Genomic DNA, 23,901 nt, shown 5'->3' with positions numbered 1-23,901 from the left:
GCCCGGCCCCCTCGCTGGCGCCCGAGGCACCCGCCTCTTCCTCCTCGGTTTCCTCCTCCTCCTCCTCCTCCTCCGGCTTCTCCTCCAGGCCGCCCACCCGGCTCCTCGCCCCGCCCAGGGCCTGCGGGAAAGGAAACCGAAAGTGCGCGGCACCGGGCGGGGCCGGCCACTAGCCAGGGCCACAGCCTCAGCCCAGCAGAGGCCGCGCCCCGGGCGGCGGCGACAGGACGCGCCGGAGTCGGTCGGTGAGTGGCCTCCGCCCTGTCCCGCACCTGCTCCTGCCCACCCTCCCGCGCCTGCCATCCCCGCCTTGCCAGTCCCCGGAGTCCCAGCACCTGGTCACGTCCTGAGTCCCTGGCCCCTCTCTGCGCCCCCTCCTGTAACCCTGAGTCCTTATCCCACTCCTATCAATGCCCCCATCATCCCTAGAGTCCTTGTCCTTCCCCCTCCTCAACAACCCCATCACTCCCTAATTACTTCCAACTCCCCCGTCACCGGAGTCCTTCTCCCCCTCCCCATCTGCGCCCCCATCACCTCCAGAGTCTCCATCCCCTCCTCTCAGTGTATCTGTCACCCTCAGAGTCACTGTCTCCTCTCCACAACAACCTCATCACCCCCCCATGTCTCCTTTCCACAGTGTTCTGCCTGTCACCCTTGAGTCCTTATTTTCACCCTATCAATACCTCCATCATTTCGAGTCAGTGTCCCCCCACTCCCTGTCCTCTCCCCTTGATGCCCCTTCTCACCCCGACTCACTGACCCTTACCTCCCAAGCCCCCAGCACTCCCTCCCTGTAGCAGTCAGCTTCAGTTGCTGGTTCGACTTCCAAACCAGGCACAGTTGTGGAGGAAGGGATTTATTGTTACAGATAGAGGAAGAAGCTGGCCCACTTTTTCGGGTCCACACACAGAGAGAAACACCACCACCAATACACAAGCAAGCTACACACTCAAGGAACCCCAGGCAGGGCTCAAGCACTCTGCCTGCCTTTAGACTGGAATTCTCCAAACATTTCTCAGGGCTGGACCCTAGGGCCCACCCACACTGACACCTCCTCCAGCCAGGTGGCTGGAGATCTGAGTTATAAACTCCTGGACGTATTGGGAGATATCCATTCAAATTACCACACTCCCCTCTTCTCAGCTCACCTGTTACCCCTCAGCACCGTCACTCTGCCTCAAGTGCCCATGTCACCTCAGCACCCTGTCACCTCCTCAGCCCCTGGTAGCTTCTTCAGCATTCCCACCTGTCAGCTCATGTGGCTTTCAGTTACACTCTCTCCCCAGCCGTGCCCCTGTGTGGCCCGTGTCCTCACCACCTCCATGTCTCCCACTCATGCCACCCCTGCACACGCGTCCTGCTACACCCCCCCTCACTTGCCTCTGGCCTCTTTCATCTCATTCTCCCCTCCACATTAGCAAAGCACTCTAGACTCCCCTCCTTATTCAAGTTCCCCGAACTGAACTCTGTCTCACTGTCATCCTCTTGAAGCCCCCAGACCTCTCCAGCTCTTCCCTGACCCCGTAATTGTTAGAACTCGGATTGATCAGGATGATATGAGGAACATAAGGGAGGAAGGGAGCCAACCTCAGCAGCACAGACTTTATTGGAGTATACGGAGGGGCAGCCTTCTCTGGTGGAAAATGAGAATGGCGCTACCCCCCCACCCCCCCCAACCCTGTGAGTATTGGGGAATTCAAGGAGTTAGGCTTCAGGATAGCCCAAAGTGGGGAAAATGGGGTTAGAGTTAAACAAACTTTAGGTTTTCTCTATCCACTGTTTACTTTTCTTTGGGAGTGAATAATGGAAAGACAGAGCCTCTTCTCCCCCTTCCCCCTCCCCCAAGTAGGGTCTCACTCCAGCCCTGGCTGACCTGGAATTCACTATGTAGTCTCAGAGTGACCTCAAATTCACAGCCATCCTCCTACCTCTGTCTCCCCAAATTCTGGGATTAAAGGTGTGTGACATCACGCCCTGCTCCCTCTAAAACAAACAAATAAACAAAACCCTATTTTATTTTCATTTACTTTAGAGAGAAAGAGGCAGGGAGAGAATGGGCACACCAGGGCCTCTAGCCACAGCAAATGAACTCCAGATGCATGCACCACCCTGTGCATCTGGCTTACGTGGGTCCTGGGGAATCGAACCTGGGTTCTTTAGCTTTGCAGGCAAATACCTTAACCACTAAGCCATCCCTCCAGCCCCCTCCCTTCTGTTTTTTTCTCCTTCCTATTTTTTAATGCTCCCAAATTTCTCACATTGTATTTTATTTAGTATTTTTCAAAAACATGAAAAGCCCCTCCCCCAGATAATTAAAAAATCAAAAGTAAATATTGAACCCACACCATGAGAGCAGGGTTTGGTAGAATGCGGGAGAGCACTCCACAGAACTGTTCCCGGAGGGAAGAAAAGGAACTCCTTTCTCTGGTGAGGATAAAAGCTGCCTCTTGTATAATGCCAAATCTGTTCACAGTTTCCAACTATGAATATTTTAAAACTCAGTGAGGACAGCCTCAAGAATCCCTGTGATGGGTACTGAGTCACCTGCCCCCCCCCCAGCACACATGATATGTGTGAGTTATATCAAGAAGTTCCCTTAAAGGGGCTGCCTCTTACCCAGCGCTACAAATCACCAAGATAGAAGAGAGAGGAAGGAATTCAAACACTTGCTGATATCGAGCTGGTTCCCCTGTGATTGAAACAGGGCTCCTTTGTCTTGACTCACTAGAACAGAGAGTGGGCCAACTCACTGGCTGAGTTCCAAAGAGCAGGGTAAGGAATACCTTGCTCACTCATTTTCAGAACATAGGAGACTCCAATACAAATGCAGGGTGAGCACATAGGGAGTTCTGCTTGATTTTGGTTTTTGATTTTGGGTGTTTTTTTTTTGGAACAGTCACATGTAACCCAGGCTAGTCTAGAACTTCTGATTCTTCTGCCTCTGCCTCCCAAGTGCTAGGATGTCTGGCATATGCCCCACTACTGGCTAGGACATGACTTTAGATTTTTTAAAAAAATACACTCCTTTTGCCTTGGCAATAATACTTGTCTATTTTATTAGAAAGGAAACTGAAACTTGCAGCTAAGTAAATGAAAGCATAAACCAAAGCAAGTTTTGTTTTATTTTGTTTTTTTTTGGGGGGGGGGTTTCTGCTGTAGGGTTTCACTCTAACCCAGGCTGACCTGGAATTCACTATGTAGTCTCAGGGTGACCTCAAACTGATGGTGATCCTTCTACCTCTGCCTCCCGCCTGGCTCCAAACAGTAGTTTTGGAATGATGACCCTCCTTCTGCCTGGAGTTAGAGCCCTTGGGATCACCTAAATTGTAAGCTTAATGTTTTCTATCACAACTGGTTACCACAAAAGTGGATCACTTGTGCTCATGATTCAAATCTACATTTAACTCTTAGTTAAGGAATCATTAAAGTGTGAAGGCAGAAAGCCTGGCTCCGTTGCGCCCGTATTTGCCAAAGATGCAGTGTCAGCAGTACTGACAATCTCAGCCTGTACAGTTGCAGGTCACTGAACATTACATGAACGTGGAAGAAGTCTGGTGACCCCAACATGGAGGGTTGTAGACCTCGCCCGGAGGCTTGGCCCAGGAATTCCCATGCCAACCACAGAGGTAAGCAAGCTTTCCTACTAATGAAAAGGAAATTGTAGATGATAAGAGAAGGAAATTCACCTTGTGAATGAGAAGGCTCCCTTGAGATTGCCGGCATCTTTCACATCAAGAATAACTCTGGGGCTGGAGAGATGGCTTGGCGGTTAAGCGCTTGCCTGTGAAGCCTAAGGACCCCAGTTCGATGCTTGATTCCCCAGGACCCACGTTAGCCAGATGCACAAGGGGGCGCATGTGTCTGGAGTTCGTTTGCAGCGGCTGGAGGCCCTGGTGTGCCCATTCCCTGTCACTTTTAAATAAATAAATAAAAAATAAACAAATTTTTTTACAAAAAGAATGACTCTGGAGAGATGACTTATCAGCTAGGGCAGTTGCCTGTGAAGCCAAAGGACCCAGGTTCGATTCCCCAGGGCCCACTTAGGCCAGATACACAAGGTGGCTCATGCATCCAGAGTCCGTTTGCAATGGCTGGAGACCCTGGCACGCCCATATTCATTCCCTCCCTCCCTCTCTTTCTCTCTGCGCATCTTTTTCGCTCTCTCAAAAACAAATAAAAAAAGAATGACTAATTACTTAGATACAGCATGAATAACTTGAAATACAGCTGTTTGCTTGTCCTAGGAGTATAGCTTCTAGAGACTGGAGAGATGGTTCATGCCTATAGTCCTAGCCCTGGGAGGCTGAGGTAGGAGGATGACAATGAGTTCAAAGCCAGTCTGGGCTACCAGATCTGCTTGGGCTTTTAGAGTGAGACCCTGCCTTTTTGTTTGTTTGTTTTGTTTTTTGTTTTTCGAAGTAGGGTTTCACTCTAGCTTATGCCGACCTGGAATTCACGATGTAGTCTCAGAGTGGCCTCAAACTCATGGCAGTCCTCCTAAATGCTAGGATTAAAGGCATGCTCCACCATGCCCTGCTCTTTTGTTTGTTTGTTTTAAGTAAAATTTGCTTTCTGTCTCTCAAATAAGTAAATAAAACATATTTTTAAAAAAGAAGCTGGTGGAAAGAAGTGACAGAGGAGTGCTCAGCGCTGCAGTATCTCTATCACACCTCCCAAGGCTCAGGGTCTATTGTGGAAGAGGTGTCAGAAAGAATATAAGAGCCTAAGGAAGGGTAGGACTCCTTGCAACATGCGCCCCCCCAGACACAAAATGGCCTGGATATCCATGACCTCACAGTGTCTGACACAACCTATACAAGACCATCATAATAGGAGGAAAAGATCATGTCATCAAAATAAAAGAGGGACTGATTGAGGGGGGGAGGGGATATGATGGAGAGTGGAGTTTCAAAGGGGAAAGTGGGGGGAGGGAGGGAATTACCATGGGATATTGTTTACAATCATGGAAGTTGTTAATAATAAAAAAGAAAAAAGAAAGAAGCCAGGCTTGGTGGTGCACACCTTTAATCCCTTACCTACTGAGCCACCTCCTGAGCCAGGCATTGCTGTGTTTGCTCAGAACTCGCTAGCTTAAAGCCACCCATGAATTCCTGCTCCTATCTCAAGCTTTCTGTCTCATTCAGGTTTTGGCTGTGGAGCAAATAAGAAAGAACTGTAGGATTTTGTTTCATGGGCTGTGTGAATGTTGGGAAAAGAATGAGAAAGTATCCAATTTTTGTTTCTTCCAAGAAATGTTATCTTTCAATCAGACAAAGATATCAACAGGACTTCTGGGGCTCTACCCCTCCAGTCCTCCTGGTGGTGGGAGTGCCTCCTCTTTCTTTCTCTTAATCTAATAAAGTCTCTCTAAACCTTTAAAAAGGCATGGTGACTCAAACCTGTAATCCCAGCACTTGGGAAGCCTTTATTGTGAGTTCATGGTTGGGTTGGGCTACAGAGTGAATTCTAGATCATCCTGAGCTATAGTGAGACTGCCTCCAAGAAAGAAAGAAAAAGAGAGAGGAGGGAAAAAGGAAAGAGAGAGAAAGAGGCCAGCCATGGTGGCACACGCCTTTAATCCCAGCACTTGGGTGGCAGAGGCAGGAGGATCTCTGTGAGTTTAAGGCCACCCTGAGACTATATAGTGAATTCCAGGTCAGCCTGGGCTAGAGTGAGACCCTACTTCAGGGAGAAAAAGAAAGAAAGAAAGAAAGAAAGAAAGAAAGAAAGAAAGAAAGAAAGAAAGGAAGGAAGGAAGGAAGGAAGGAAGGAAGGAAGGAAGGAAGGAAGGAAGGAAGGAAGGAAGAAAGAGGGAAGGGGGGGGAGGGGGAGGGAAAGGAAAGGAAAGGAAAGGAAAGGAAAGGAAAAAGAGAAGAGAAGAGAAGAGAAGAGAAGAGAAGAGAAGAGAAGAGAAGAGAAGAGAAGAGAAGAGAAGAGGAGCGGGAAGGAGGGGGAGGGGGAAGAGAGAAAGAGCTGGGTGTGATAGCACACACCTTCAATCCCAGCACAAGGGAGGCAGAGGTAGGAGTATCACCATGAGTTTAGATTACATAGTGGATTTCAGGTCAGCTTGGGCTAGAGCAAAGAAAAAAGTGGGGGGAGAAGGAAAGACAAATCAGGGTTTCTGATAGCGCAGGAATTTCAAAGCAAACACAAAATAACAGTTGTGCAAATGTAGATTTCAGTTACACAACACTTACATTTTATCAAATACTCATTTATGTTGTCCCCTTAACCATCTCTAGCCAGGCATAGTGGCCCACACCTGTGATCTCAGCACTTGAGATGCTGAGGTAGGTAGGTCACAAATTCAAGCCCACATAGTGAGACACTGTTTTCCCCCTTAAAAAAAATTAAAATTTCTCTGTAATGTACAAGAGTATATATATATATATATATTTTTCATTTCAAAGCTATCCTTGGTTACAAAATAAGCCTGTATCAAGAAGGAAAAAAAAAATGTGTCTAAGTATATTTAACAGCTGGTATGCTGAAATGGTCTCATCACCCCGAGTAGTGTGTGCGTGCGTAGAGTCTGTAAATTTCCACATTGCTGTTCTAAGTGGAGTCAGTTCCAACATCAGTTTTAGAAGAAAGGAAAGTGAAACGAGCTGGACTTTGGTCCTGCTGGAATGCAAGACCAGTCAAGGAAGGGCACTTTGGCTTCTTTTCAGGGTGGATGCCCAGAGTACTGTGTTCTCAACATCCCTTCCCTCGCCCCTCGCTTCCTGTGTGAGTGTTGGGAATTGAGTTCAAGGCAGGTGTTCTCAATGCTACAGAAAGGAGGAAACTTAAGTTTCGTTTTTCAGTTTCCTGAATGAATTGAGATTTTTTTTCTCAGTTTCCTACAACAAAACTTGCTATCCAGGGTTGGTGAGATGGCTCTCAGCGGTTAAGGCACTTGACTACAAAGGCTGAGGACCCAGGTTTGATTCTCAAGTACCCATTCAAGCCAGATGCACTAGGTGCCGCACGCATCTGGAGTTTGTTTGCAGTGGCTAGAGGCCCTGCCCATTCTTTGTGTCTCTCTCTCTATCTATTTATCTATCTATCTATCTATCTGTCTGTCTGTCTCAAATAAATAAAAAGTTTAAAAACTTGATATCTATGTTTCTGTTTTCTCCACTGAAAAAAAATCTTGATAAAGTAAGCTCTGCCTTCCAGTTTCCCATTCACGCTGTGTTTGCTGATGCCAGGCAGAGGTCAGGGAAGTGCTTTCCACATAGTTTTATTCTGTTTCATGGCTCTGTGGCCTGTGATAATTATTTCACAAAACCAGTATTCCCAAGGAAATAGTACTCCTGCTGCTAATGTGAACAGAGACATAGCTGTCATGGGTCATTTGATAAACATTTTTAAAAAATATTTTTATTGGATAGGTTGATATTGTATATATGTAAGTACAATGATCGAGATGGATAAATATTATATAATATTTATATAATATGATGGAGAATGGAATTTCAAAGGGGAAAGTGTGGGGGGGGGGAGGGAATTACCATGGGATATTTTTTTATAATCATGGAAAATGCTAATAAAAATTTTAAAAATATTTTTATTGGGCTGAAGAGATGGCTTAGCGTTAGCCACGTTAGCCAGATGCACCAGGGGGCACACATGTCTGGAGTTTGTTTGCAGTGGCTGGAGGCCCTGGTGCATCCATTCTCTCTCTCTCTCTCTCTGCCTCTTTCTCTCCCTTTCGCACTCAAATAAGTAAGAATAAACAACAAAAAGAATAAAATAAAAATATTTTTATTTATTTGAGAGAGAGAGATCCAGAAATAGGCAGGTAGAGAGAGAGAGAATGGGCACGCCAGGGCCTCCAGCCACTGCAAACAAACTCAGATGTGTGCCCCCTTGTACATCTGGCTTATGTGGGTCCTAGGGAGTCAAACCTGGCTCCTTTGGCTTTGCAGGCAGGTGCCTTAACCTCTAAGCCATCTCTCCAGCCCCCATGATAAACATTTTTTGTTTGTTTGTTTTGTTTTTCAAGGTAGAATCTTGCTGTAGCACAGGCTGACTTGGAAGTCACTATGTAGTCAGGCTGGCCTTGAACTCACAGCTATCCCCCTACCTTGGCCTCCCAAGTGCTGGGATTAAAGGCATGCACTACAAAGCCCAGCTGATAAACATTTTAAAAATATTTTACTTATTTATGAGAGAGAAAGGTGGGGAGAGAATGGGCATGGCAGGGCCTCTAGCCACTGCACACATGTGCCAACATGTGCATCTGGCTTATGTGGGCACTGGGGAATTGAACCTGCTTCCTTAGGCTTCTCAGGCAAATGCCTTAACCACTGAGCCCTCTCTCCAGTCTTGATAAACATTTTTGTGTTAGAATAATTTAATTTTCCTTATTTATTTGTCTCTACATTAGAAACATATATATATATATATATATACACACATATACATATACATATATATGTATGTATGTATGTATATATGTTATGACAACCACCTGGCATTTATAAGCATTTTATCTACAGCAGCCCAGATACTGAAACTTAAATTATACAAGGTTACCCACTAAGGAAGTGGCCAAACCAACATCCTCCTCAGTTCTGTTTATCCTTGAAACTCATGTTCTGACTAGTGTTTGGTACAGGCAAGAGACTAGAACTAGAAAGTGAATCTTTTCAACCTTCTGAAACCTAAGTCCTAGCTTGTGAGGTTAAGATACTGAAGGTGTTTATCCTTTCACATGACATAGCCAGTCAACAAATGTTTGTCTTCCCTGTTGCATCCTATAAGAAGCCATTATTTTCATAATACAGCAGCTACATATAATTTTTTTTTAAAGGCAGGGTCTCTCCTGGAATTCACTATGTAGTCTCAGGCTGTCCTTAAACTCGCAGTGATCCTCCTACCTCTGCCTCCCAAGTGCTGGGATTAAAGACGTGCACCACCACACCTGGCTAACAGTAATGTGTTTTTTTTTTCTTCTTTGTGGTGTTGGGGTGGAACTCAGGACCTCATGCTTTCTGGCCAGTTGTTTGACCACTGAGCTACACCTTGCCGCTCAGGCTGGCCTTGAACTCGAATCCTGCTGCCTGAGCCTCCTTAGTGCTGGGATCACAGGCATGAGTCGTCATCTCTGGCTCCCCAGCTGTCTCTTGTTTAGTATAGGCCTCTTGGCAGGAAGCCTTTCTGCCTCACAGTAAACCTGAGCTGTTTCCTTGTCTTGGGAAGGGAAGCTTACTCCCTGTTGGCTTACTGGACTTCCTCACTTGGATTCTGCACTCACCCAATATTCCCACTGTGTTTAGGAGCTGGAGATGGAGAATTACCACCAAGACCTAGAAATCCAGCCAATAATCCACCAGCCACTGCACTCCAAGGCAGAGCTGACCCTCCCAGGAGGCAGCCTAGGGCCAACAACCATCCTGGTCATCACCGGCAAAGGGAGGAGAGATTTAGGGCCATGGGCAGGAACCCACATCAGGGAAGAAGGAGCCATGAGGGACATAGTGGTGAGGAAGCTAGAAACCAAAGACCCAGTCAGGAGAATGACGGCCGATGGAGAAACGTCAACCTCCAGGAGGGAAGGAATCACAGAGCACCATGGTCTGGTGAGAACTTCCAGCAGTGGCGGGCCTCACCCCAGAAGCCTTCAGAGCAGCCACCGCAGGTGAAGAAACTGGGCTACAAGTTTCTAGAAAGTCTGCTGCAGAAAGAGCCCTCTGAGGTGGTCATCACCCTTGCCACAAGTGAGGGGCTAAAAGAGCTCCTTTCCCACTCCTCCATGAAACCCAGCTTCATTGAACTCATCTGCCAGGTTCTTCAGAAGGCATGTAGCTCCAGAATGCACCGCCAGAGCATTCAGCATGTACTGGGCGTACTGAAAAACTCCAAGTTCCTCAAAGTCTGCCTACCTGCTTATGTGGTGGGAACGATTACCCAACCCACCCGTGACATTCGAAACCAGTATCCCCAACACATAGGCAATATCATCTTCCTCCTCCAGGAGCTCGTCAGCGTCTTCCCCGCCAGCTCTGTGCAGGAAACTTCCATGCTCATCTCGCTCCTTCCAACTTCTTTGAACACTCTGAGAGCTTCTGGGGTTGACATCAAGGAGGAGATGGAGAAGAACCTGGAAGAGGTGCAGACTCTCATTGAATACCTGCAGGAAAAGAGGCGAGAGGGCACTTTGCGAGCGGACACCTGTACTCTAGTGCCTCCTGGGGCCAAAGGCCAGATCGAGAACTACCGGACCATGCCCATCTATCCTACCTACAATGAAGTGCACTTGGATCAAAGGCCCTTCCTTCGCCCCAACATCATTTCTGGAAAATACGAGAGCACTGCTGTCTACCTGGACACTCACTTTCGACTTCTGCGAGAAGACTTTGTCAGACCCCTGCGGGAGGGCATTTTGGAACTTCTCCAGAACTTTGAGGACCAGTGTCTGAGGAAGAGAAAGTTCGATGACATCCGAATCTACTTTGACACTAGGATTATCACCCCCATGTGCTCACCATCAGGCATTGTCTACAAGGTTCAGTTTGACACAAAACCACTGAAGTTCGTTCGCTGGCAGAATTCCAAGCGACTGCTGTATGGGTCGTTGGTATGCATGTCTAAGGACAACTTTGAGACATTTCTTTTCGCGACTGTTTCAAACCGGGAGCTTGAAGATCTCTGCAAAGGAATTGTCCAGCTGTCCTTCAATGAGCAGAGCCAGCAGCTGCTAGCAGAGGTCCAGCCCTCAGACTCCTTCCTCATGGTGGAGACCACGGCGTACTTTGAAGCCTACAGGCATGTCCTGGAAGGACTCCAGGAAGTTGAAGAGGGAGACATCCCCTTCCAACAGAATATCGTGGAATGCAACTCCCATGTGAAGAGGCCACATTACTTGATATTTGGTGGCAGATATGATTTCACCCCCTTAACAAAGACTCCCTCCGCTGCTGCGGATTCTCCAAAGAATGCTAAAGTCTTGCAGCGTCCTACAGTTAATGTCTTAGATTTTAGCCATTGGCCCTCAAAGGAAGCCCTGAAACTGGACGACTCCCAGATGGAAGCCTTGCAGTTTGCTCTCACAAGGGAACTGGCTATTATCCAAGGACCTCCTGGAACAGGTAAGATGGAACTTCTAGAGCCTTTGCTCTCGATGTCTAGAATGTCTCCTTTAGAAACATTTCCCTAAAATGGATGCATGTGTTGTTGACAAAGAATCCACTCATGGTGATTGCCCAGTAGGCATCTTAGTTATGCATAGATAGAAGAGATCTTAAGGGGGTTAAATTCAGGGAGATGTGTCCTCGTGGCTCTGCCATAGGATATATTTGTTTAATTTTGTACTATTGCAAATTAAGTAGTATCAGGGTTGGCGAGATGGCTAAGCAGTTAAAGGCACTTGCTTACAAAGCCTGCGGGCCTGGGTTCAGTCCCTCAGCACCCATGTAAAGACAGACTCAGTGGCTGGAGAGATGGTTTAACAGATGAGTTTCTTGCCTGCCGTGCATAAGTACCCAGGTTCAATTCCCCAGTACCCACACACAGCTAGATGCAGAGGGGCACATGCCTCTGGAGTTGGTTTGCAGTGGCAAGAGACCTTGATACACCCATTTCTCTCTCTCTTTCTGTCTCTTTGCCTCTTTCTCTCATAAACAAATAATTTAAAAATAAAAAGCAGTGACATATGCATCAGGGGTCTGGTTTGTAGAACAAGAGACCCTGATGTGTGCATGTACTTGCACACACAAATGGATGGATGGATGGAAGATAGATAATAGATAAATTTTTGTTTATTTGTTTTTTTGTTTTTTTTTAGCTTTGTTTTTCGAAATAGGGTCTGACTCTACCCCAGGCTGACCTGGAATTCACTATGTAGTCTTAGGGTGGCCTCAAACTCACAGTGATCTTCCTCTGCTTCCCAAGTGCTGGGATTAAAGGCATGTATCACCATGCCCAGCAAAATTTTCAAATACATAGTATCAGCCCAGCATGATAGCACATATCTTTTGTTTTGTTTTGTTTGTTTTTCTAGGTAGGGTCTCACTCTAGCCCAGGCTGACCTGGAATTCACTATGTAGTCTCTGGGTGGCCTTAAACTCACAGCGATCCTCCTACCTCTGCCTCCCCAGTGCTGGGATTAAAGGGGTGCGCCACCACGCCCAGTTCAACACATGCCTTTAATCCCAGAATTGGGGAGGCAGAGGTAGGAGAATCACTGTGAGTTTGAGTCTAGTCTTGGACTACAGGGTATTAGGTCAGCCTGGGCTACAGTGAGACTCTACCTTGAAAAAACATTTTTTTTAAATTTATGTGCAAGAGGCACCAAAGCCTCTTACCACTGCAGATGAACTCCAGGTGCATCTGGCTTTATTTGGATACTTGGGGAATCGAAGCTGGGTGTCATACTTTGTAAGTAAGTACCTTTAACCACTGAGGCATCTCCCCAGCCCAAGCATTTTCTCCCTCTTTCCCTCCCTCCTTCTCTCTCTCTTTCTTTCTCAGGGTGGCCTTGAACTCGTGGCGATCCTCCTACCTCTGCCTCCTGAGTGCTGGGATTAAAGGTGTGTGCCACCATGCCCAGCTCTTTCTCATTTTTAAATATTTTATTTATTTATTTATTTATTAGAGAGAGCGAGGAAGGGAGGGAGGGAGAATGTGAGTACCAGGGCCTCTAACCACTGCAAAGGAACTCCAGATGCACATACCACCATGTGCATCTGATGTATATGGTTTCTGGGAAGTCCAACCTAGGTCATTAGGCTTCACAGGCAAGCACCTTAACTGCTAAGCCACCTCTCCAGCCTTTTCCACCTGCCCCCCTGAATTAGGGTCTTACTGCACCTCAGGCTGTCCTTGAACTCACAGCAATCCTCTTCCCTCTACCTCACAAGTGCTGGGACCAAAGGTGTATGCCACATGCTCAGCAAGAATATTTTTAAATGGACAATGGGGGCTGGGGAAATGGCTTAGCCATTAAAGCGCTTGCCTGCAAAGCCAAAGAAGCTCGGTTCAATTCCCCAGGATCCATATAAGCCAGACACATAAGGTGGTGCATGCGTCTGGAGTTCGTTTGCAGTGGCTAGAGACCCTGGTGTGCCCATTCTCTCCCTCTCTCTCTCTCTCAAATAAATAAATAAAAATTAAAAAAAAATAAAATTAAATACATAAATAAATGGACAATGGAGTATCCTGTAAGTTGTTTAAAATATTGCGTCTGGGGCTGGAGAGATGGCTTAGCAGTTAAGCGCTTGCCTGTGAAGCCTAAGGATCCCGGTTCGAGGCTCGATTCCTCAGGTCCCACATTAGCCAGATGCACATGAGGGTGCAAGTGTCTGGAGTTCATTTGCAGGGGCTGGAGGCCCTGGCATGCCTATTCTCTCTCTCTTCTCTCCCTATCTGCCTCTTTCTCTGTCTGTCACTATCAAATAAATAAAAATAAAACAAAAATAAAAATAAAAAATAAAAACATTGCATCTGTTTGCCCTATCTGTAAATATACTTCAGATAAATAAATTCAGGAAGAAGCTGGGCAGGGGTTCATGTCTTTAATCCCAATACTCTGGAGGCTGATGTAAGAGGAGATTGTCTTGAATTCAAGCTGAAAAAAAATGTCTAATTTTTTAACATCTCTTTTCTTACTTTCTAGGCAAAACCTATGTGGGTCTGAAAATTGTTCAGGCCCTTCTGACCAACAAGTCTGTCTGGCAAGTTAATAACCAGAAGTTTCCCATCTTGGTTGTGTGTTACACTAATCATGCTTTGGACCAGTTTCTAGAAGGTAATGTCTTTAGGCTGGAAACACAGCTCACAGTCAAGTATTTCCCTAGCATGCACCAAGCCCTGGGTTTGATGCTCAGCATTGCCACAAAAGTATCTTCTGTATCAAGACGTTTATGGATAATGCCAGCAAGTTTAGTATTGGTTGCTCTTTGAATAAAGTCTGTGGTCCTTACCATGGCCTGCGCAGCTGCCCCTGCCCCTGCGGTCCACCTCTTCATTTTCCACACCTGCACCCAGTACAGCCAGTTTCCTCCTGGTCCTTGCATTTTCTTTTGCTGTGGCCCCTCTGTTCCCTGCCTGGAATGTGGTTTCTTTCTCAGCTCAAGGCAGCTCTAGCCTGGTTGATGCCGATTCACACCTCAGGTCTCCCTGTGAGTTTCTCAGAGGACTTGCCCTGTTGCCCCCAACATGTGTCCTTTCTCCTTTTGCTTTATTAATCATGTGTGTCTACTGTACACTTAAAACGCAAGAGCTGGTCAAGATTTCCTACTGAATTTGCAGATCCTGACAAAACATACATACTAGTCACTCAAAAAAATACTAATTAAGCCGGGCCTTTAATCCCAGCACTTGGACGCAGTGGTAGGAGGTTACATGAGTTCAAGGCCACCCTGAGACTATATACTGAATTCCAGGACAGCCTGAGCTAGAGCAAGACCCTACCTTAGAAACAGCAACAACAAAATACTAATTACACCAAGCATGGTGACGCATGCCTTTAATGCCAGCACTCAGAAGGCAGAGTGGGGAGGCTCACCATGAATTTCAGGCCAGCCTGAGACTACATAGTGAGTTCCAGGTCAGCCTAGGCTACAGTGAGACCCTCCCTCAAAAAAACAAAAAAATACAAAATGCATTAATGAGTAATAAAACACGTGATTTCCCTTTTGTTTGGATTATTGCTTTCCTTATCCTCTGTTCACCTCCATAAGTCTTGTTTATGCTTAGCACGTCAGTTTCAGTAGTGGAGCCTCAAGGATAGATCACACGCGGATTAGGTCAGATCTTCAGCTGTGCAAGTACAGCATCGAGTGCTTGCAACAGGCACTCTTTTTTTTTTTTTTTGGTTTTTCTTTTGGTTTTTCGAGGTTGGGTTTCACTTTGGTCCAGGCTGACCTGGAATTAACTATGTAGTCTCAGGGTGGCCTTGAACTCACGGTGATCCTCCACCTCTGCCTCCCGAGTGCTGGGATTAAAGGTGTGCGCCACCATCCCCGGCTGCAACAGGCACTCTTACTGCTGTCTTCTCTGCTAGGATGTGGGACAGGAAAGCAGAACCAACAACTGCATGTTGTAACTAACTGCTGTATCTTCAATACCTGGCACATGCCTACAACATCAGGAAACTTCTCCCTTGTGCACTGAGCTCACATTTTCTGAGGGCTTGCTTTGTGCAAGACCCTCGTGGGAGATTTTACTAACCATACATACTGTAGCCACCCCAGGAGTTTTGACAGTGTGCAGAGGTGTGGCTTAGTAGGTAAAATGCTTGTCTAGCACATAGGAAATCCTGGGTAACACCCTATAACTGCATATAACCAGGCCTGTTAGTACCTACCTGTTCAGGAGCAACACACATTCAAGGCCATCTTCAGCTACATAGTTAGTTCAGGTCCACAGAAAACCTTTCTCAAAAAGGAAGGAGAAAAAAAAAAAACAGTTATTACTACCCTCAAACCCTAGATGAGCCCCTAGTTCAGCATCTTGCCCATGTCATCCAGCAACAGGTGTTGGAGCTGTTTTTTTTTTTCTTTTCATTTTTTGTTCATTTTTACTTATGTATTTGAGATTGACAGAGAGAGAAAGAGGCAGAGAGAGAGAATAGGTGCACCAGGGCTTCCAGCCACTGCAAATGAACTCCAGACACGTGCACCCCCTTGTGCATTTGGCTAAGGTGGGTCCTGGAGAATCAAACCTCGAACCGGGGTCCTTAGGCTTCACAGGCAAGCACTTAACCGCTAAGCCATTGGAGTTTTCTTATTTATTTATTTAATTTTTTTTTTTTTTCCCAAGGCAGGATCTTGCTCTAGCCTAGGCTGACCTGGAATTCACTTTGTAGTCTCAAGGTAGCCTTGGACTCATGGCAGTTCTCCTACCTCTGCCTCCCAAGTGCTGGGATTAAGGGCTGGCGTCACCGCACCCTGCTCCATGTCGGAACTCTGTGCTAACCTCTCCCACACTGCAGGATAGCACTCTCACCCGTATGTTTCCCGTAAGCGCAGTTTGTTTCTGGGGCATCCCAATGACACAACTGCCACCCAAGGAACCCCAAAGGGGCTCATCCTCAGTGCTCCCTTCTGCTCCACAGGCATTTACAGGAGTCTCCATGGTGTGGGCATCGTGCGGGTTGGTGGGAGGAGCAACAGTGAAGTCCTGAGGCAGTTCACCCTGAGGGAGCTGAGGAACAACCGGGAATTCCGCCGGGACCTCTCCATGAACCTCCGAAGGGCCTACATGAATGTAAGTCCTAGCTGAGGGCCCTGTCACAAGATAGCAGTGGCTTTATGGTCAGCAACCTGGGGAGACATAGAGGCCCCTCAAAGCTCTGATGAAGCTCCCTGCTTCCTTCCAGCATTTCATTCTGCTGTTGTCTTGGTGTGACCTGTACTGTCTTAACCAAACACAGGAAGGATGAAATTGCTCTCCTAGGACCTTCAGTCTGCTCCCCTAAAACACGCACACTAAACACTGCAACTGCAGCCCCCTGATGGGGGACTTGTTGTTGTTTTGAGGTAGGGTCTCGCTCTAGCTCAGGCTAACCTGGAATTCACTATATAGTCTAGTCTCAGGCTAGCCTTGAGCTCATGGCAATCCTACCTCTGCCACCCAAATGCTGGAATTAAAAGCACACATGGGCCGGGCGTGGTGGCGCATGCCTTTAATCCCAGCACTCGGGAGGCAGAGGTAGGAGGATCGTTGAGAGTTCAAGGCTACTCTGAGATTACAGAGTAAATTCCAGGTCAGCCTGAGCTAGAGTGAGACCCTACCTTAAAAAAAAAAAAATAAAGCACACATGGTAGGCTAGAGAAATGGCTTAGCAGTTAAGGCACTTGCTTGTGAAGCCTAAGGACCCAGGTTTGTTTCTCCAGGTCCCACATAAGCCAGATGCACATGGTGGTGCATGCATCTGGAGTTCATTTGCTGTGGCTGTGGCCCTGGCGCGCCCATCCTTTCTCTCTCCCTCCCACCCCTCTGTCTCTAATAAATAGATAAAAATAAATGCTAAAAAAAAAAAAAAAAACAGATGGCTTTTAAATTTATTTATTTTTATTATTATTATTTGTGGGGGGGGTTCGAGGTAGGGTCTCACTGTAGCCCAGGCTAACCTGGAATTCACTCTGTATTCTCTGGGTGGCCTCAAACTCACAGCAATCCTCCTACCTCCACCTCCTGAGTGCTGGGACTAAAGGCATGCAACACCATGCCCAGCAGTTTTTTTTTAAGGCAGGAATGGTAGCTCATGCCTTTATTTTATTTATTTATTGGGGGGAGGGAGAGGCAGAGAGAAAGAATGAGCATGTCAGGGCCTCCAGACACTGCAAACAAACTCCAGACACGCGCGCCTCCTTGTGCATCTGGCTTATGTGGGTCCTGGGGAATCAAACCAGGGTCCTTAGGCTTCGCAGACAAATGCCTTAACCACTAAGCCATTTCCCCAGCCCCAAATGTTTTTTATTTGAGAGAGAGAAGAGGCACACCCAGGCCTCCAGCCACTGCAAGTGAACTCCAGAAGTGCTACTTTGTGCACTTGGTGTACGTGGACAGTGGCGTATTGAGCCTGGGTCCTTGGGCGTCACCGGCCAGTGCCTTAACTGCTACGCCATTTCTTCAGCCCTCCCCTCCCCTTCGCAAATAAATAAAAATATTTTAAAAAATAATAAAATGTGGGGAAATCTGAGTTCTCATTATCAAGGGAAAAAGAGCAGCTACTGTGGGGTTTGAAGTTCCAGCTACAGTGTCTGTGGCCTGCTCTTGTAGTGTTGCCATTGTTTTCTCTTACTGGTTCGTGAGGTGTCATGTGCACTTACTGGGTCTAAATTCTTTGATTTCACAAGCAAATATGGGTCTTGGGAAGTTGGTTTGCCAACTGGTGTGTTCGTTTACTCTTTCTTGCTTTTCCTTACTGCACCCTTTTCTCTTGGGCAGAGCTTGTCTTCAGGGGACAATGATATTTCTTCAGTTCCTATTTCCTTCTGTTCTTGGCAGATTGTAACAGAGATGAAGGCGTCAGGGGAAGGGCTTCGCATAGGGGCCAAGACCCTGGAATGTACCATGCAAGGTGTCCTTCGGGAACAGTTTCTGCAGAAGTACATCTCCCCTCGGCACTGGGACAGCCTGACAAATGGACCAATGCAGGTAAGGCTGGTTGGAGCGGGCTCCCAGGCCTATCAATACTAACTGTCCAGAGCTGGAGAAACAACTTAGCAGTTAAAACGCTTGCCTGTGAAGCCTAAGGACCAAGTTCCATTCCCCAGTACCCATGTAAGCCTGTGACACCTGTGTCTGGAGTTCATTTGCAATTGTTAGAGGCCTTGCTGTGCCTATTTTCATTCATTCTCTCTCTCTCTCTCTCTCTCTCTCTCTCTCTCTCTCTCTCTCTCTCTGTCTGTCTCTCTCTCTCTGCCTTTTTATTTATTTATTTATTTTGGTTTGTCAAGGTAGGGTCTCACTGTAGCCCAGGCTGACCTGGAATTCACTATGTAGTCTCAGAGTGGCCTCATACTCACGGCAATCCTCCTACCTGTGCCTCCTGAGTGCTGGGATTAAAGGTGTGCACCACCACGCCCAGCTTCTCTGCCTCTTTTAAAAAGAGAGAGAAGGAAGGAAGGAGGGAGGTAGGGAAGGAGGGAAAGAAGAAAGGAAGGAAGGAAGGAAAGAAAGAAAAAAAACATCCAGAGTCAGAGCTGTTGTGCTCTGATGCTGCCCAAGAGTGAAAACACCTTTCCTGGTAGGATGCAGTTGAGGCCTGGTCAGGAGCAAGACTGTGACCAGCCAGGAGGGCTTGCTCTCTGGCTTGGCTTATAGTTATGTGTATGTCTTCCTTACAAACTGGGCATGAAAGTTACATTAAGTTGGGGTTGGGGATATAGCTTGGTAGTAAAGCACTTACCTATAAGGCTCTAGGTTTGGGCCCCAGTACCAGAAAAGGGGAGGGTCCTGGAGAAATGGCTTAGCAGTTAAGGTGCTTGCCTGTGAAGCCTGACACCCTGGTTTCAGTTCTCCAGTAGCCACAAAAAGCCAGATGCACAAAGGGAACATGCAGTGGCCGCAAGCTCTAGAGTGCCCCTTCTCTCTTTCTCTCCCTCCTCTCTGCATGCAAATAAGTGAATAAAGAAATAAAATATTTTAAAAAGAAAGAAAGGGCTGGAGCGATGGCTTGGTGGTTAAGGCATTTGCCTACAAAACCAACGGACCCAGGTTTGATTCCCTAGGACCCACATAAGCCAGATGCTCAACATGGTACATGCGCCTGGACTTTGTTTGCAGTGGTTAGATGCCCTGGCATGCCCATTCTCCCTCTCTCTCTCTCCTCTCTGCCTTTTTCTGTTTCTCAAATAAATAAAAATATTTTAAATATTTTGTTTTTATTTATTTATTTGACAGAGAGAGCGCATGTGCACACAAGCGAGTGGGCGCAGCAGGGCCTCCAGCCACTGCCGAGAAGACCAGACGCATGCGTCCCCTTGTGCATCTGGCTAACTTGGGTCCTTTGACTTTGCAGGCAAACGCCTTAACCACTAAGCCATCCTTCCAGTCCAGTTAAAATATTTTAAAAAGAAAGAAAAAAGAGATAGAGGGAAGTGGTAACTTTAAGTTAAAAGAATGAAATTGTTACTATTTATAAATTTGTCTTGCAAAGAAAAATTGGTAGTTTTTTTGAGCATGGTGGCCCATGCCTGTAACCGTAGTCACAGTAGCACATGCCTGTAACCCTAGCCCCAAGTAAGCAAAGAGAGAATTTTCTGCAAGTTCAAGTTGACCTAGTCTACATGGCAAGTTCCAGGCCAGTTGTAACTACATAGCAAATCATTGTCTCAAAAAACATCCATGTGTGAGCCACGCCTTTAATCCCAGCACTTGGGAGGCAGAGGTAGGAGGATTGCCATGAGTTCAAGGCCACCCTGAGACTCCATAGTGAATTCCAGGTCTGCCTGGGCTAGAGTGAGACCCTACTTCGAAAAAACAAAAACAAACAAACAAAAAACAAACCAGATCCCAGCACTCGGGAGGCAGAGGTAAGAGGATCACTGTGAGTTCGAGGCCACCCTGAGACTACATAGTGAATCCCAGGTCAGCCTGGACTAGAATGAGATCTTACCTCACAAAGCCAAAACAAGGCTGGAGAGATGGCTTAGCAGTTAAGCGCTTGCCTGTGAAGCCTAAGGACCCCGGTTCGAGGCTCAATTCCCCAGGACCCACGTTAGCCAGATGCACAAGGGGGCACACGCATCTGGAGTTCGTTTGCTGTGGCTGGAGGCCCTGGCACGCCCATTCTCTCTCTTATCTGCCTCTTTCTCTGTGTCACTTTCAAATAAATAAATAAAAATAAACAAAAAATATTTTAAATAAAAAGCCAAAACAGCACAAAACAAAGTAGTGAGTGTATCTGTGATCCTAACACTCTTGCGTAATGGGAGGTTGAGCTAATAGCTCTGGTGAGGAAAACTTGTATCAAAGGATGGTGTAGGTGCTGAGAACATAGCTCAGCATATGTGAGGCTATTAAGAAGGAGGGGGCCTGGGGAGATGGCTTAGTAGTTAAGGTGCTTGCCTGCGAAGCCTGAGGACCCAGGTTCAATTCTCCAGTACCCAACATAAGCCAGATGCACAAGGTGGCACATGCGTCTGGAGTGGCTGGAGGCCCTGGTGTGCTCATTCTCCCCCCACCCCCAGTAAATAAATAAGTAAAAAAAAAATATTTATATTTAAAAAGGAAGGGGACTGGACAGACAGTTCAGCAGTTAAGGCACTTATTTGCAAACTCTTAAGGCTTGGGTTCAATTCCCTAGTATCCATGTAAAGCCAGATACAAAAAGTGGCATGTGCATCTGGAGTTCATTTGTAGCAGTAAGAGGCTGTAGAATGCCAATTCTCTGTCTCTTTTTTTTTTTTTTCAAGGTGGCGGGGGGAATAGGGGTTCACTCTAGCCCAGGCCATCCTGGAACTCACTCTGTAGTGATCCTCCTACCTCTGCCTCCCAAGTGTTGAGATCAGTCCATTCTCTCTTACTCTGCTTATAAATAAATAATTAAAAAGGAGTGTAGCACAAAAAACTCAAGGCTGTCCTCCAACATCAGATGAGTGTCAAAGTGAATTTTTAAAAAATCCAGGCCAACAATAGTTTGTTTTTGTTTTTGTATTTTGGGGTTTTTGTTTGTTTGTTTGCTTGCTTGCTTGCTTGCTTTTTCTAGGCAGGGTCTCATTCTAGTCCAGGCTGACCTGGAGCTCATTCTGTAGCCCAGGTTGGCCTTGAGCTCATGGTGATCTTCCTACCACAGCCTCCCAAGTGCTAGGATTAAAGATGTGTGCCACCAATGCTGAGTGAAATGTCTTCTTGTGTGCTCTCTGTGTTTGGGTTCAGAAGGGTTTGTTTAGGTAGCCCAGGATGGTCTTCAGTTCACTATATAGCTCAGTCTGGTCATGAACCTGAGGCAATCCTCCTGCCTCAACTTCCCAGTGCTAAGCCTGCAGGCATGTGCTACCATGCAAGTGTTACTTGTTTGTTTGGGAGACTGATGATAGTGGTTTTGTTGTTGTTGTTTATTTGTTTTTGTTTTTTTCCAAGTAGGGTCTCACTGTGTAGTCTCAAGGTGGCCTCAAACTCACAATGATCCTCCTGCCTCTCTCCCCCAAGTGTTGGGATTAAAGGCATGTGCCATCATGCCTGGCATTTCTTTCTGTTTTGGTTTTTTGAGGTCGGGTTTCACTCTAGCCCAGGCTGACCTGGAACTCACTCACTGTAGCTTCTGGTTAGCCTCAAGCTCTCAGCAATCCTCCTACCTCACCCTCCTGAGTGCCTGGATTAAAGACATGCACCACCATGCCAAGCTGGATTATAGTGATTTTGAGGCAGGATCTCAAAAGTTTGCACACAGACTAGCCCTGAATTTGCTCCTAATTCTCCTGCTTCCCAAGTGCTGGGATTCCAGACCTACATCACCACACCTGGCAGCCTATTGAAGGTTTTGGGTTTTAGTTTTCCTATGCTGAGAACAGAGTCTAGGATTTTATATATGCTGGGTATACACTCTGCTGTGGACTATCCCTCCAGCTCCCCCCCCCCACAAATTACTTTTTAAAAATATTTATTTATTTATTTGAGAGAGAGAAAGATAGAATGGGTGTGCCAGGGCTTCCAGCCACTACAAACAAACTCCAGATGCATGTACCACCTTGTGCATCTGGCTTACATGAGTACTGGGGAAATGAACTGAGGTCCTTTGGCTTTGCAAGCAAGCGCCTTAACTGCTAAGCCATCTCTCCTGCCCCCACAAATTACTTTTGGTCCTTTGAGAGCCTGCCTTCATACTGGGTTGTCATAGAATCCTCATGATGTGGGACGGGAAGATGGCTCAGTATTTAAAGTCACTTGTTTGCAAAGCCTATTGGTCCATGTTCAATTCCCCAGCCACCAACATAAGGCTAAAAATAAAATGTGTCACAAACTCTGTTCATTTGTAGTAGCACAAACACAAATAAATAAGAATTCCTAAAAATTCTTTTGATTGCTGGGTGTGGTGGTGCATGCCTGTAATCCCAGCACGTGGGAGACAGAGTTAGGAGGATGGCCATGAGTTCGGGACCACCCTGAGACTACAAAGTGAATTCCAGGTCAGCCTGGGCTAGGGTGAGACCCTTACCTTGAAAGAAAAAAAAAAAATCTCCTGATTGATGATTTTTCTCACAGGAGATGGAATGGACCACCTTCCAGTTTGGGAAGTATTCTATGATGCTCGAATGGCTGGGTCTGGGTGTCGGTTCTTTCGTTCAGAACACTGCTTCAGTAGAACCTGAGAATACAGGTAAGGAGTGTGGGTCAGCCAAGAAGCATGTCTTCAGTTGGACTTAAATGTCACGTCAGCATAAAGACAGCTTAACAGGGCATAAATGACAGACTTTGAGCAGACACATCACAGAATATGGAATACCACTTTTCAGTAGATACATGGAAAGTGCCCATTAAAAACTAGTGACGTTTACTGCCACACCACCCTGAACGCACTCAGTCTTGTCATGCACAAGCAGGAGGGCCTGATTTCATCCTGATTTTTGATTCCCCAGCACCCAAGGAAATAGCTTGGCATGGCCATGCACACCTGTAACCCAGTCCAGTGGGGAGAAGAGACCAGAGAACCCCTGGTGCTTCTTGTGACTTAAAATGGTAGCTCTGGGTTCATTGAGAGATTCTGCCTCAAAGAAACATCCAGCTGTGTGTTAGAGAACACCCAACAGTCCCCTCTGGCCTCTGCACGTGTGTACTCATCTGCACATTTATGTGCATTCAACACACACACACACACACACACACACTAAAAGGCATAAAGGCATTCATTCAGAGGCTGGGGAGATGGCTCAGTGGTTAAAGGCACCTGCTCCACAAGCCTGTTGACTAGATGTAACAGGAAGTGTCTGTAACCCTAGCATGCCTACAGAATGAGAGAATCCCAAAGCTCATGGGCTAGCCAGTCTTGCCTTCCTAGTGTCAAATGATGAGAGAGAATGTCTCCAACAAGGTGGAAGAGGAAGGAGAGGAGCAATACCCTGAGCTTGTCCTTGACCCTCGCACATGTACACACGAGCACACAAATTTGTCTGTGTGTGTTTTCTAGATAGGGTCTCACTGTAGCCCAGGCTAACCTGTAACTCTCTCTGTAGTTCCAGGCTGGCCTCAAACTCAGCAATCCTTTTATATTTGGCTTCCCATTGCTGGGATTAAAGGCATGCCCCTCTATACCTGGCACATATAATTTTTTGTTTTGTTTTGTTTTTTTTGAGGTACAGTTTCACTCTAGCTCAGGCTGACCTAGAATTCACTATGTAGGCTCAGGGTGGCCTCAAGCTCATGGTGATCCTCTGCCTCCCAAGTGTTGGGATTAAAGGTGTGTGCCACCATGCTTAGCCACATACAATTTTTCTTTTTTTTTTTGACAGAAAGAGGGTG

The 23,901-nt window shown here is 46.6% G+C and overlaps 1 protein-coding gene across 1 annotated transcript in view; it reads left to right on the top strand.

The window, feature by feature from the left end:
* The first annotated feature begins 130 nt into the window (after positions 1 to 130).
* Znfx1 (zinc finger NFX1-type containing 1) overlaps positions 131 to 23,901 on the top strand; it is a 38,022-nt gene continuing 14,251 nt past the window's right edge. The window contains exons 1-7 of the mRNA XM_004663876.2: positions 131 to 245; positions 3,514 to 3,626; positions 9,270 to 11,081; positions 13,607 to 13,738; positions 16,049 to 16,200; positions 17,947 to 18,096; positions 22,648 to 22,762. Of these exons, the coding sequence (XP_004663933.2) occupies positions 3,566 to 3,626; positions 9,270 to 11,081; positions 13,607 to 13,738; positions 16,049 to 16,200; positions 17,947 to 18,096; positions 22,648 to 22,762 (2,422 nt within the window). The 5' untranslated portion in view covers positions 131 to 245; positions 3,514 to 3,565. The remainder of the gene's footprint in view (positions 246 to 3,513; positions 3,627 to 9,269; positions 11,082 to 13,606; positions 13,739 to 16,048; positions 16,201 to 17,946; positions 18,097 to 22,647; positions 22,763 to 23,901) is intronic.

This window comes from Jaculus jaculus, chromosome 8 (genome assembly GCF_020740685.1).
Source record: "Jaculus jaculus isolate mJacJac1 chromosome 8, mJacJac1.mat.Y.cur, whole genome shotgun sequence".
NCBI classification, from domain to species: domain Eukaryota; kingdom Metazoa; phylum Chordata; class Mammalia; order Rodentia; family Dipodidae; genus Jaculus; species Jaculus jaculus.
The sequence above is the reverse complement of the archived record's forward strand: the minus strand, read 5'-3'. Positions and strand labels throughout refer to the sequence as shown.